The sequence below is a fragment of the Zophobas morio genome, unplaced genomic scaffold (genome assembly GCF_036711695.1).
Source record: "Zophobas morio isolate AGI-343-1 ecotype UQ-CSIRO unplaced genomic scaffold, CSIRO_AGI_Zmor_V1 ptg000044l, whole genome shotgun sequence".
Lineage (NCBI taxonomy): Eukaryota > Metazoa > Arthropoda > Insecta > Coleoptera > Tenebrionidae > Zophobas > Zophobas morio.
Genome location: NW_026972149.1, coordinates 5,153,570 through 5,168,874, shown reverse-complemented (window position 1 = coordinate 5,168,874; position 15,305 = coordinate 5,153,570). Strand labels below are relative to the sequence as shown.

The following is a 15,305-nucleotide window of genomic DNA, read 5'->3' as shown; positions in this document are numbered from 1 at the left end:
ATATAATACCTAAGTTTGTTTATTTTATTTCTTCTGACCAGAGCACCAAATGTTCCTACATACAGCCTGTTATTGAAAGGTACGTACAAAATAAAATCGGCAATTGGTCTCGAAGTATGGGTGCATAAAGTTAAAGAAAGTTCAGGTAAAAGTGTTCTCCTTTTAGAGATAAAAATTATTAAAATTTATGTCCAAATTCGTTGTACGCCTCTGATAAAAAGATCATCTTTCGTTTCTATAGCAACATTTAGTCTTGACAAAAATTTTATTGTTACAGTTGCTAGGATTTACTAAAATTAATTCATTTTACCTATTTATCCTTCAGTAGCGTCTAAAAAGATTGGATAAGGGTTAATTTTCCCCTTAAAATTTTGATAAGATAAAATAAGTTTTTCCGACTTCTTAGACTTCGCGAAGAACTGTCCATTCTGTTGTACGTACCTTTCAATAACACCCTGTATAGCCAAATTGGCATATTTCCAATCCCCTTCAAACTAAAAACAATGGCGTTTACTGAATTCAAATATCTCTATCTGTTCTCAAGATATAAGACTACGGAATTTTAACACGGATACCTGTATAAAATCAAAGTTTATATTGCATTTTTTTTTATTGTAACAACCATACACATTTCTTAAAATCCTGTGAAAAAGTTGGTTATTTTTGGCTATTTTTTGAGAAAATGTTTCCCACTATGACAAATCATAGTCTGGCAACACCGGACGTCACTTTTAAATCATTCCACAGTCCATTCGATCGATGTAGTTGTGCGTTTACGGTACTACTTGTCAGTAAGTTAGTTTTATTATAATTTAAATTCAGTGGATTTTGAACAAAATTTTGAAAAACTGAGAGTGCAGTTCTAGTGAGTTTTTAATTTTTTTGTGATCAGCGCGACCGTGGAAATACAATGTGAAGTGTGTAAATTGCGGTCTACAAATAATTTTCAACTTTTCACGAAAAGTGGTTTCAAAATACCTAGCACTAACCCTAATCATCATATTCTTTAAATAAATAAAAGATTTTTCAACAACATGCGTGACTAAAAATAGTGAAATTCGTCTGAAAACGTCACTTTTAAGGTTAGCACCTTACCCGCGGTGCTTAGAATACAACCGCAGAACAATGCAGGCGTAGGCCCGCCAGAAGCTGCACCGGTCGCAGGTCTTTCGCAACTTTCGGGCCACCTGTAGACCGTTTTCGTCGCATCTTCCGCAATATTGGAAATGAAGACCGGTCTGGGTGTCTGGCACGGCCGAAGGTCTGGTTAGGTGTTAACCGGTAGGAACTATTTCGTCGACTTATTGCAATTATCTGGCGTTAGAATCTAGAATCTAGCCGAAGACTGGTTCCGAGGTAATCGTGATCGGCGCGACCTGCACCCGGTCACCTTCACAATGCCGCGTCCACACGCCGAATGCGCGGACACGTGACTCCTTATAGGTTATGTTGTGCCAAATTCGCGCGGTGTGATCATCACTGCAACATTCTTATTGTTGTTGTTGTTTGACAAACTTGCACAAAAATCTTTCAAATAAGTCGGAGCGGGTTATAATTTTATGCTGGAATTTGACATTTATTTACGAAGATCGCTAGTAGGTGTCGGTCGAAAACGGAAAAGTTGTTTTAGTTTGTTAAAGCGCTAAATAACAAAATGTTAATTATTTCGGCAATAAAAGGTTTCTGGCCAAATTCGCGCGACAAGTGCGGTCCCTTATTTCTGTGGAGTGGTTTTCGCTATCAGTATCGTTAGGCGACCCCCACCACTAGAAGCACAAATCCAGTGGCGCACCGCAAAAAATCATAGATCATACACTACGTGAGTTGGAAATGGTTACTTATGATTCGCATGCCACTCAAATGTCAGATTTAATCCGCCAACTGTCAAAGTACCGTCAAACGTCAAACTAACAACACATTTATCGCGCACGCTGGATTAAAAAATGGTTTAACGTTATCCAGACAGAATTTCTCTTGTCCCTGAGCCACAAACAAGCAAATCCAGTTTAATCGCTAAATTATAAAATTGAAGTTGATTATATGTTACAGTGATTAATCATGAAATGAATTGTTACATTTATTAATATTTTTGAAACATAAAATATGAAAAACGCCTAAAAATAGTTACCATAGTGAATAAATCGCCCTCAGTGTTACTAGTTGCCAACGAAAATTCTAATTTGGCAAGATTTGCCGCTTATCTACAATACAAAAAATACTATAGGGTTTAAAATAAACGTACACCGTTTTCAAAATACAAAGTCGCTTAAAACTATTCTAGGAATTGCACCTATGTAATTCCTAACCATAAATCTGGGCTCAAACAATTTAGGTTTAAATTGTACCTTAGTTGAACTGACGTAGTAAAAATTGCTCTGATTTTTTCTGCAAATTTTGGCAAAAAATTCCATTTTCAGGTCAAATTAATTCCCATTTGATAAGGAAAGTGGCCCCTATGTTTGATGAAATTAAGGTCTGCAACCGTGCGTTTTTACATTAATTTTCAAAAGTTCGTCGAAGTGTTTGCATTAGAAAAGGCAAAAATATGATAATCGCGTACACGGGACGCATCTGTATGCATATGTGCGTGAGAAAAGGGCCTAGGTCGCCACCCACATGAGCGGAATAATTTAATATAGGAAAAAGTTTTAACGCACGGCCCGAGATGAAAGCATTCCAGAAGAATCGACATAAAAATGGTCTCGAATTAAAAACGTCTCGGTCGAAATTTATAGCAGTAGTCTGCATTATTGCACTATATATTACACGACACAATAGGATTAAAGTAAAAAATGTCCTGAATAGCGCCTGTTTGCTATCCCAGACGGTTTGCATAATTTGTGCAGATTTATTTGTGGTCGCTGTTGCGATTTCGTTAGTTGGACGTCGTTTCATTTAAATAAGTAAATACTGTGATTGAAAAGCGTTTGCGTGATTTTCAAGTGTTAGACATTGAATTGCCCGAGGTAAGACAGTAATTTATACAGATAAGTGCAGTCGTGGCCGTATCCGAGTCATTAACCCATCACGCCCTGCCTGCCTTCCGATTTTCAAGCCCCATTTGCTCCCAACCCCCGAATACGGGGCATTTTGCCCTTTCCCGCCGCGACCGACGATCTTCCTGGCATAAATCGTCAATAGTAGAGTGCTTGAACACCTTTTGCGAAATTTCGAGGACAAAATGCCCAAGCTAGACAAAAGTGTAGTCACAAAACTTATGGTTCCAGTACACTAAATGACACTGTGTCAAGAGCGGGACCTAATTCAACCACGATTGTCACTAACCCCTCAATCACGTCAATGCCTTGCTTACTACGCAGGCGCAGAACGCATTTTCCTCGCGAAACTATATTGTCACTGTATGATGAAACACTTTTTGATATTTTGGTACTTTTGTATGATATTGTAATGATATCGATGTCCTCAAATAAAATTTGATATTGCACAAAAATGGTCCTATAATTTTGATTTTGGTAGTGCGCATGACATGATTTTGCTCTTAACCTGAAAAAGAAAAATGTGACGAGTTTTAAACTTCGATTCCTATTGAGTTTTGCTTTGGGTTAAGGATTCTAAGTTGCTCTCTCTGGAATTTTTCCATCTTTTCAGTTAATGATTTTACAACATGGTATATAACTTATAAAGTTATTCTATATATTTTTTTGACGTTGGTACATGACACATTAAGACCAATTTGTAAAGACAGTATCTAGGCTATCGTTCTGGGGATAGCCGCAAAACCAATATATTTGAGTAAACTTTTTGACGTTTTCAAAGTACACTTTCGGCTGGTTTCATTTTCGCCTCGAAGTTCCACAATCGTCCACCGAGTCGTTCGCACTCCACTATAATAGTAGCCATAAATCAACTTACGGCCAAATATCAGCGAGTTTGTCTTTGGATTCCCCGGAAATCGGTTGAAATTTGTAATATTCGTAAATTAACCCCATAGCTGTGGACTGGTCTTCGGCACCGCCGCTGATGTTCAACATCGCTGTAGTGGCGGCCGTTAAGGGGTGCTCGTATGTACGCCAAGGGTGCTGATCCTCAGGAGGCGCCGCCCCCTCGGGCAACTCTGCCATACCCCGTTGAACAACTATCGGTAAGTCTCCGCCACTGTTAGATTGATGAACTGTATTGCCTTCAGACTCTAAATTATCTCTCCGTTTCCTGCAACAAAATCCACTGCCAAATACTAATCGCGGCGCAACGTGGCGAGCGCGGGTCACATGACCGCGAGCTCGCCGCATCGAGCCGCCGAACGCTCAGAGCGGCAACCGGAATATACCGTGCCCACTTCTCAGAATTGACATTATTTTGCAAAGATCAAGTATTTTCCCATTTAGATAAAACATATTAATTTGGGAATTTGATCTCCCATTGTTCCAAATTAATACATTACGAATTAATTGGCATTCGTCGACTCGGTTGGAGACACCGGATTACTAAATCAAACTTGCAGATAGAGTCACAAACTATTAATTTAATGATTTAATCGGACGAAATTGCCAAACATTGTAGCCATTATTAACTTAATGTCTTTTGTTTACAAGGAAGTGAACACAATGCTTGTCCTTAAGGATCGTGTTAAATTATTGTCGATTACAACATTAACATCGATGCTTAGTGTTGATAACCACCTGATCGTGTAATTACAAATACATAAATCAACTTGGAAATTTAACCTAATTGCTATATTGTTAAGGACGTTGGAGAACTGTTGGCGAACCCGTTGTAACTAATCAATACACTTAATTTTTCATTCGAAACAACACGTGTTAGGCAAAATCCGTAAGTTGAAGTTCTAAACGCACTATATCTTTCGTCAAACTTTACATCGCTACTTGATTAAGACAATGACACTGGACTAATCAATCAGAGCCGAGTTTTCTATAAATGTTAAACGTCAATTAATGTTGAAAAAATAATACAAGTGTTAAAAAATTAAAAAACTGCGTGAGCGGATTACGCTTATACGGTCGTTTTCCGATTGTAATTAATTGACGACTGACAAGTTTCCCTAAAGAGAAATAGGCGCACTATCGTCCCACTTAGAAATCGCATTCAACACACAGTGGCCATCTTTCATCCAGAAGGAAGTGAATGATTCATTCAAACTAAGCCCTATTAATCAATAAAATGGTTAGCAGTTGAGCATTTGTTGTTACATATTGACTTATCTGATTTCGAAAATATCTTATCTATAACGACAATTATAAAGCAAATGTAATTATATTACCTTCACATTTTGACGCAAAACTGATTTGTTTTTACATCTAAGATTCGAATTTAATAATATTCTAAATGTCAAGTAAGTTCATTCAAGTAAGAAATTTCGGAATTTAATGCCGAAAGATCTATTAATCTAAATTTCAAACGACTTGTTATTTATACTAGTTTTGACTTTTTGAATTTTAGTTGTAATACAGTGTGGTTGCGAAAACACTCCAAAATTTTTTCGACAGATGATCCTCAACCTGAAACACTCGAATCCACAAAAGGCAAGTGACGCAGTTACACGATTCAGTAAAATGTGATAATTTGTTTAGTTTCTAATTTGTTTAAAACATATTTCACAATAACAAATGTTTCCCCGCATTTCACGTTTGAGCGTTTTAATTAATTTTAGTAAAACAATAGATTTTGTCATTTTGTTGATCGGTGATTTATCTGAAAGGCTACACCCTGGCCAACGAAAAAATGTAGATTTTTATCAATATATCGATTACTGAGGTGACATTTGATTTTACAAGCACCTCTTACTTCCAGCCCACCTATCTATGTTTTCTCACAAATATCCCTTGTGTTCGTACATACATAGGAATTTGAATACAAATCGAAATGCAACAAACTTAACATGGGTCAAACAACATCATGAAAGCCCACAAATTTTACAAATATGGCAAACATGTACCGGGTGTTTCAGCGCGACAAGAAATGGTAAATACAATGCAAATTACTGACGCCGCACGTCATGTAATTTTCGCACACAAGCGTTTTTGCGTCGCGAAAAAATCGGTTTTTAAAATGAAAAGTGTATAATTACTCGGCGTCAATATCCACGCTATGTAATAATCCTAGATGCGACGACTCTCAGGGAGGTTTCGCGCGTGTTATTGAGATGTTAAAAAAACGAGTGTAAAACAGGCTATTATCCGACTTAGAAGTAGTTAAACCCGTTTATGTTTCATTCACACACTGTGTACTTATGATACTCATATAATTATATTGTGTAAAATATAATTAGAGGTTAAACTGCGATATTTTTACAACCTGGCACGCGTGATGTCCAAATCGCGCAAAAATTAAAAGCTGCTTAGAAACGCACCGATTCCGAATCAGTATGCAGAAGCTCGTTGTATACTCTACAATAACCGTAATGATGGAGGTAAAAAAGGGTAAGGACCTCTGGGAAATTAATTATCTTCAATCTATCAATGTCGTCCTTTTAGTTACACATAATATTAAGTACACAATTCATTAAAAGATTTCACATCGCATTTTCAACGACGTAACTGATCGCAGGCGATATATTATTTTTTAAATGTGATTTTATGGTTACCGTACCCATGACCTTAACGTAAACGCCAAAGTTAATGAGGCAATTATTCTACAGGCTTCGATATGCACAGGGGTGATCGTGAGGCCACATTAGCTCACTCAAACAAAATGCAACAAAGAAACTTTTACTTAAGGCGATTCCATCTGTTTTTTATGCAGCTAAAGTCAACGCTCCCTACAATGAAAACGGTTCCGCAACAAATTTTTAAAGCAGATCGTAACACACGAAAATGCACGTTTAGTAAATTTACACTATTAACATTATCAACTGTCCTGAAAATAGAGAAAATTAATAAGACTGTATATTGCTTCCTCCAAAAACCTGATATCGTTTTATAAAAAAAAATGAAGGTTAACATCAAGCCAACTGGTGCACAAACACAATTTTTAAGAAACTTCAGTGGTATTGCATGGAACTTTCCTCTCCTCTCAAGCACTGTTGTACATTTGAGAATTTTTTCTGTGTGTGTGTATACTTAGAGCTGGACTAATTTATAAAACTCATTTCAAGTTTTAAATGTTTTTTTTTTTAATGAGATAAGGTTAGTATTTTGGGGTGGCGCCGGAGTTACGTCACTGACCGAAATGGTCGTTGCGCCACTCGTTGACAAATGTCAATATCATGACCAAATTCCGCAATTACAAAAAAGTTAATTTTAATGTAGTTATATAACAGAACCTTTAACTAATGAATTATATATAAAGTTTTTGTGCAGATAACGCGTAGCATAACCCACTTTTCTCTATAGATCATAAATTCGGACAGATATAGATCAAGTTTTTTTAATTGAGGATATAGGCAGATTGGATTAGAAAAGCGGCCGTAGATAAAATTAAAATTCATTAACGGAAAAAATTCAGTCGTGATATTTATAATCCGTTTAGCATTTAAATTCGTATCGAGTTATAGTCGCGCTCTAATTAAGGTAATTAAAATTTTTTGGGTTGGTAGAAGTGCGAGCATGGGATCGTGGTGCAGGTTAGAGGTTGGGGCGGATGCACGTAAGCAGATAATTTGTGGTTACGCGTATTATAACGGCTACGCCTAAATTATATTCAAATGGAGTGTGGTTATAAGAATATTAATTTGGGCACTGATTAAAATCGGTTCGGTTGACATTTAAAGCGATTATATAGATAACTAGATTCTGTATAGACAGTGTTGATATATTCGCGAAAGTTGTTTTAAAATGACGAATAGCCATCTAAGTTCCACTAAGAAAAAATTCGACCACACCCTTTTAATTAATGTCAAAGATTTCAATGGCTGTCATAGTGTCGTATCTACGGATAAAACAAGGAAAGAATATTGAACTGTTGTTGTAAATAATGATTTTGTGAAATTGTCGTATTTTCTCTGGCTTTTCTGGGATCACTTTCAAATCGATTTATTTATGTGTTTGTTACGTACTTTCCACTTGACTTGATACCGATAAAAACTGTAACTTACGCCCACTAATCTCATAAATCACTGCAATTCTTTTTTTGGCGCGGTTTACCCAACTTACACCTTACACGTTCTCTACTTACATATTATTAAATGGCTCGACTCTGCTCATATTAAATTTCAAACCACTTTTACAACTTGAGCAAGATCCTCCGAATTTTGCAAATTACGACTCCCTCACTTTTAAAAATACTTGTTGTCACAACGTGTATTACGTTAGCATTAATTACAATAAACTGTGTCGTACTTCAGGATATATCCATTCATAATGGAAATCTCTTTAGAAAGGAAAACGTGCATTTCAGACACAGTATGAGGCGACTGCGCCGATTTAAAAAAAAATATTATCAAAGCCTACTCCAAACGCATCCATTTTCCACCGCACTTAATTTATATATGTAGCGATTTAAAATATGCACCGAAAATCTAGGTTGCCATTAAAAATATACACCTGGCAACTCAATCAGTGTGAACTAGATTTTTAAATTTTACTTAAAATGTAATCGTTTGTCGTGCGCGATCGTTTGTTCAGTTTTATTGTTGCTGGTTTTTTTCAGTTTTTAGTGTGTAACTAACTGGTTTCAAATATTTACATATTTTTTTTGCACGTTTCTTTTAACCATCCATAATTATACATTGCAGTTTCCAGTTTTTTATCATCTTCTAAAGTGTGTAATAAAACCAGTGTTGCCACTTAAAAAAATTATCGATCACATCATAACTTTTACAGCAGCGAGTAAAAAACTCCAAATTTATTCATCGAGTCTAGAGCGAGTCTTTTCTTGATTTTTTCCATTTTGTGGTTTGAATTTACATTATTTCAGTTTCAAAATTTACTAACGCGTTGTAGTCGCTAGAAGAGAGTAAAATGTAAAATAACGAACTTTCCTGGCCTCTGACGCACAATCCATGATGACACTCAATACACAGTTCGTAAGTTGCGTTTGCAGACGTTCAGTCAAATAAAATGATGTCATCAATATTTCGGAGGAAGCAATAAACATATTTTAATTAATCTTTTAATTAATTTTTTGTTTCGTATGGCATTTCCATTATATCTCGCAAAATTTAGTAATTATTATACCGTGATATTTAATAAAATAGTTTATGCAAACAATAATCGGTAAAATATATATAATTATATAAGTTTCTATGTAAAAAACACACATTTATTCATCGATTTTTTGAGATGACGTCACCAACTTTCTGAAAGGGATGAAGTAATTTCCTACTGCATCGACACTAATCTAAATATAGAAATTTTAATTTCGCCTGATAAAATTTTGCGAAACTAAAAAACATTACTTTAAATTAATTTATACTACAGGAAATTTGAGCGAAATAGCTACAGATAAATGAGAACGATTTCTTGAAAAGGTCACACTACTTTTCTTACGAAATTAGTATATTTTAATTTTAGAATTGTTGTAATGCGTCCGAATGACTTAGAAGCCGACTTTAATTGCAATTAACAAAAGTGTCAACACGATTTTTACTATCGCGTTGTCTTAGAACCGCAATTAAACATAATGATAGAATTAAAAATGAACTCGTAATGGTATATTCCATTACTTAATTAGCATTACAAATTTTTATATTTACACGTGCAGAAATCCAATCATTTGGTCATTTATCCGTAGTGACTTGAAAAAATATTTACATTTATATTAATTATAAGTTTCAATTTTGTACTAAAGCACGATTTGTTGCTTTGAAGACGAGTATTTAGTTCCGATTTGCTGAGTTAATAAACGTTGTAGTAAAAACATCATTTACATTATTAATTGACGTCATAATGATCTCAAGAATTTATATTAAAACCGACTTTGGTTGTGTAAAGCACCTAATTATGGCATAATTTGTGTTTTAAAAATAGTTTTTTGTATTGATGTTACTTAGAAAATCTGAAAGCAATTTGGTAGAAAAAGACACGACTAAAGTCAATTAGTAAATGAAATGTTACTCTTGAAGGTGTTTAAAAAAAAATGACGACGTTTTGGAAAATTTTATAACCGAATCAGCCGATTGTCGTCACGTACTAATTTAATCAAAATTGATTTAAATAAATCAGTGAATCATTACCACCAGTAATTAAGTAAAACCGCAGAGTTGGCATCTACATAATTATGCAATAGTGTTTTTTACCGATCAATTTGAATAATCAATAGTGCTGCCGAAATGTTAAGCAACTTTTTTCTTTCATTGGGTTTCTAGAATTGCGTAGGAAATGGCTAGAATTTCTACGTAGGAACGAGTCGTTGGGTGTTAATAAACGAGCACCCCGTACATATGTAGCGTAATAATTCTTGTCAACCGTGCAAGATGTAAAATAAACGGAAAAATATTGCATAGCATTTTAATAAAATTAATTATCGACAAGTTATAAGCATGTGATGCGTTTATCACAATGTGAAATATTGTTAACACGGCATCAATAATTCATAAGTTTATGTGCTCTGCGGGGATCGCACGCAAGATGATTGTTTTACAAGTGCTACTTGAAAGAAAATCGGATTTTCTTATAAAGCCTTGAGTCAACAACGATCCCAAAATTTAATTAAAATAAAAGCTGTTTATGCAATGCTTAAAAATAGTTAATTCTAGTAATCGAATTTTTAGAGGAAACCGATCTATTACACTTAATTACATATGTAGGAATTTATGTAGAACTCATAGGAATAAATTAAAATATTTTAATGTTATATGAGTTAAACTGTACAGAAAACTATTTATCACGCTAATTATTCGAATACAAATTAATGGCCATATCTGGCATGGTAATTTTTGCTACCAGAACCACAATAAGTATGATTTGTTACAATCCTGTGATTTATGAAGAAAATTGATTAGGCCGTGTGTATGCGTTTCACATACTCGCCGACATACACGACGAGATTTTTAATAGAGAAAGTCTCCGACAATTCTATAAAACCAATTTTTATATAGACTAAATATGAGACACCTCCTGGATTATTCCATTAACTTAAACGATTAGAAAGTGTCTGATGATGTTTGAAACAATATCATAAATAAAATAAGCGCTCTAAGATAGTAATTAAACCGACTAGGAAGTGTTAAAGTCACAAATCAACATTTTTCTTAATTATTAAACAATACCTATGATCGAAGACACGACCTCAAGCGCTAAAGTCACTGACATTTGACCGCGACAAGCGAATAATTCACAAAAATTTATTTATTATTTAACATTAGTTCCACCATTATTATTTATTACAACAACTTTACAGTTCTGGCCATTTGACTATCTTTGATCTTTTTTCCAACGATCCGATGTCGCATTGAAAACGCGTAAAATAATTGCAAAATTAAAATTCAAATTGATTCAGAAATGTGTTTTATATCTCGAAAGCGTATCGCATTAGTTAAACCCAAATTTGCATGTTTAAAGCTTCAGACAATAAATACGCCGGAGCTGACAGGTCCTAATGGTCTAGAAAAGATCCGAAAAAAAATTGCCTCCAAAATGCTTCCACACTCCTGCATTTTATCAACTCTCCAGGTAGATAACTTATTGTTATGCAACGCACCAAAGCGTAGGAGATAGTGCTTTTAAATTGTACACGAACAGGAATTTAATAATATCGTTTGATAAATGGGAATATTTTGGTCACAGACTCTACGGCGAGCTTTTACTGCGTTTAAATAAGCCATAGGTTAATATAAAACATACATAAAACCTTTAAACGGACGCCCGTTAACAATACAAATGCTCAAAACATGACCGGAATCTCCAATCGCTCAAAAATTCGACTAATCTGGCCTACCGCACCAAAACACAAACAACACTTCCCTTTTTCAATATTACTTGCGTGCCGAAACTTCGGAAATCTTTGTCAAGGTTTGATCCTCACACCCGGTCATTGCTTCCACCGTTAATTGGTCGCATAAAAAAAATCGTTTTTCTAACAAATTCTTCAAACTTCCACCGTATCATTTTCTGCGTATCGGACAGTAGCAGCGGATAATAAAGTTATGCGAGTCAGTGTTCAGCGTACCTGGCTGTCATTAAGCCATCAAGAAAGCTATAAAGTGATATCGATATGCGTGTATAATGTGATTGATATATTGGGGTGCTGTAGGTAGAGAAATACTCAGCATCACATCTTACCTGCTCTGCACAAATACAATAGTTTCATGCGTGCACACCTTTATATATACACAGACACATATACTAACATATCTCTCGAAAAAACAACCCTTTGTTACGCACAATACTCATCATGTCTTTTGTGCTCAGCATTCGTCTTGTTGAACACTTAAAAAAACCATCCGACCATGTAAGTTGGTAACTTAAACCCCGTCGTTTCTAACACCGCAATTAAAATGATCTCTGACATTTAGTGAAATAGTTGACACTCTTTCGTAAGTTACACCCTGTATATTTTGCTTTTATAATTATAACTTAATTTTGACAATCGTATCAAACTACGTGTTCAAGTTTCACACAAAAACTAAGCAAGCAACTATATCGATTTCAGTAAATATGACTAACTCTCGAATTAAAACCAACAAAAGGAATCCAATTAGTGGATTTTACGACTGCGTACAATGCTTTATTACCACACTGTACCTCGGAGATTCTTCCGTTGAGGCGAAAACTCCTCCAGCGTCACACCTTTACTATCTTGTATGGTTTTATTACCAAGTCAAATTATTAGCATCCGGTCAATATAAGTTTTATTAGAAAAGCCAGATCAAAACCGAGCAGACCGAATTTATGTCGTAAAACGAATTCATTATAAAGATGTTAACAGAGGTTGATTTTTAAATATGGCACGCAGTTTAGCGGCGACCGGTTCGACGGGTCCTTGAAGACAAGATAGCACCCCTAAAGAGTCCTGAATTAAAACGAAAAACCGGTACTTTAGCGTTCTGTGCAAAATTTTTTAATCGATTTTGTATAGCGTGAAAAACAAACGATTTTACTAAGGCAAAATTTTACATAATAATTGCGCTTCTGGTGGTGTCATGTTTTGTTCACTAGACTGTGTAAATAAATATGTGGGAAAGTGCGTATTATATAAAAGCTGTTCCATTCATTCAGGTTTATTGTTAGCTAAGTAAACTATTACTACGAGCAAAACCGCGTCATTCAATTTAAAATTCATTAATGGCTTTTGTTTGCACGAATCGCAACCTCCTAAATTCTCGCTTTTACAACTTCCGAAACTATAGTCGATATTTGAAATAAATCAGGACTACTTTTTAGGCTACAAATATATACTGGAACGGACCTCCCATAACGTCATAAAGGTCGGGCAAATCTTAGATCAATCAATAGTGTTGTTCAAGGTTATATATCGTTCGAAATATAAAGAAGAAACAATTGGGTTTATTATTGTAATTAAAACACTCGACGATCGACCGCGTATTTGTCGCTACTATGAGTAATTGACAATTAACGGTGAATTGCAGGGGTTTGGGCACCTAATAATAAATTGTTTCTAATTATATATCTGTTAGGAGAATTAGCAACAAAGTGACAATAGTATTACTCTAATGTTTTTTAGATGTTGACTGCGTACAAGAATGCTGTTCATTCTTGTTTATTTAATATTGTGTGTTAGTAAAGGATAGAAGACATGCGTTGAGCACGCTGTGGGAGATTTCGCCTCGTATTTCTCGTCACTTCTATAGTTACAAACCCCAAATTTATTCAGTAGCAGAAGATAGAGGCCCTGTCAAGCAACACAATGGAATATGTACTTAACATACAGGTAGTTTCCATATGCATATAATACATAAAAAAAGTACGTAAGCACCTTCTTTACGAACGGCGCTTTGATTTATTTGTTTCCGTTACGAGCATGTCTAATCCAAATTTAACTGGTAGATTGTTAACATAAAATAACTAATAAGTACATCCAACATACTTTTTAACTGTAAAACATCGTATTAGCATTCCGTTAAAAATCGGTTTCTCTGTGGGAGATATTCTGGAGCACATTTCAATTAGTTCTTCTTGTTCGAAGAGAAAAATCGTATCGGGGACAAAACATGATTAATTTCACCTACGGCTCTTCGGTTTGATTAAAAAATCGTTCGCATAATTAAAGTTGACTAAACACACCACTAATTAGATTTAAATATTCATAAAAGTAATTAAATCTATATTTCAATCTGGTTAATGGTCCCGATTCGAATCGATCGACAAAATGTGGTCGAAGGGTCTCGCTCTCTCGATAAATCAATCGCTGTGAATGGGCCTTGAATCACTTATCCATTGCACAAAATTCGTTTTTACATGCAAATAAAGGCGTGAGGGCAACAGTTTGATACAGTTGAGGGTATTATTTATTGGATGAATTTACATAGAAAAATTACGCGATATGCAAATCGACTTCTGGCTTATAACGGCTGCATTTGAAAGCTGCATTCGTAAAAAATACCCGTGAAAGCTAATAGATAATTCCAAGATCGATTATAAGAAAAAAGTCGTTTCCAAAATAGCCATCAAAACCACCTAATTACTAATTTTAAATGCTAATATAACGTAATCAGCATTTATGATCGATTTTTTAAATTTAATGAACCTCAACAGAAATAGTGCAATTTGCTTGTGATAACAACTTTTTTCCTAACCGTCTGAAAGCAATAAATATAATAATTAGTAGTGCATAATTCTCAATGACAGCTGAATATTTCTTGAAAGTCCACTATCAGTTTACTAGGAAAATACATTTCAGAATTTGCATTGAGTTTTTATCATTAACTTTATTGATAAAACGTACCTCTCTAGAACTGTCATAAACTTGTCGCACTTTTGCATCGTTTCCGAGTGCGTCTTCACTATTTCAACATTTGAGTACTTTCAACATCAAATGTTGCATAAAAATAGTTCAAGTGCTTTTATAATTACGCTTAAACGTAAAAACTTGACACTCAAATAAGAAAATGAAAGTAAACATCTAATTTATACTTATTAATTTAATTGCCTTTAACAAGCATCATTACGATTTATACAACGAATCGAGTTTTTATTTCAATTTCCGATCTAGAAGATTCAAAAATTAACAGTTCATATTTCACGACCACAAGAGATTCGTTTATTCGTTTTATTGTTTGACAACACGGTTGTACGATTTTTATATACAGGCGTTTCCTGAAGTGCACAATTATCTGATTTTTGAAGTAAAAGGAAAAACCGATTACGTATTCATGTAGAAAATGACAGGAACTGGTTGTGAGATTTTTGAAAAATTCTGTGTGCACAGCGTAAACCAAACGACAACTATGTGACGATTAGTTCTCTAATTAACTATAAACTCTACGGCGA

General features: G+C 34.8%; 1 protein-coding gene across 2 annotated transcripts in view; it reads right to left on the bottom strand.

Moving 5' to 3' along the window:
* Nucleotides 1-15,305, bottom strand: part of Grh (grainy head) — a 95,697-nt gene that overhangs the window by 15,870 nt on the left and 64,522 nt on the right. For both annotated transcript variants that reach the window (XM_064072300.1, XM_064072301.1), the window contains exon 3: nt 3,874-4,170. In XM_064072300.1, coding sequence (XP_063928370.1) covers nt 3,874-4,170 — 297 coding nt within the window. The remainder of the gene's footprint in view (nt 1-3,873; nt 4,171-15,305) is intronic.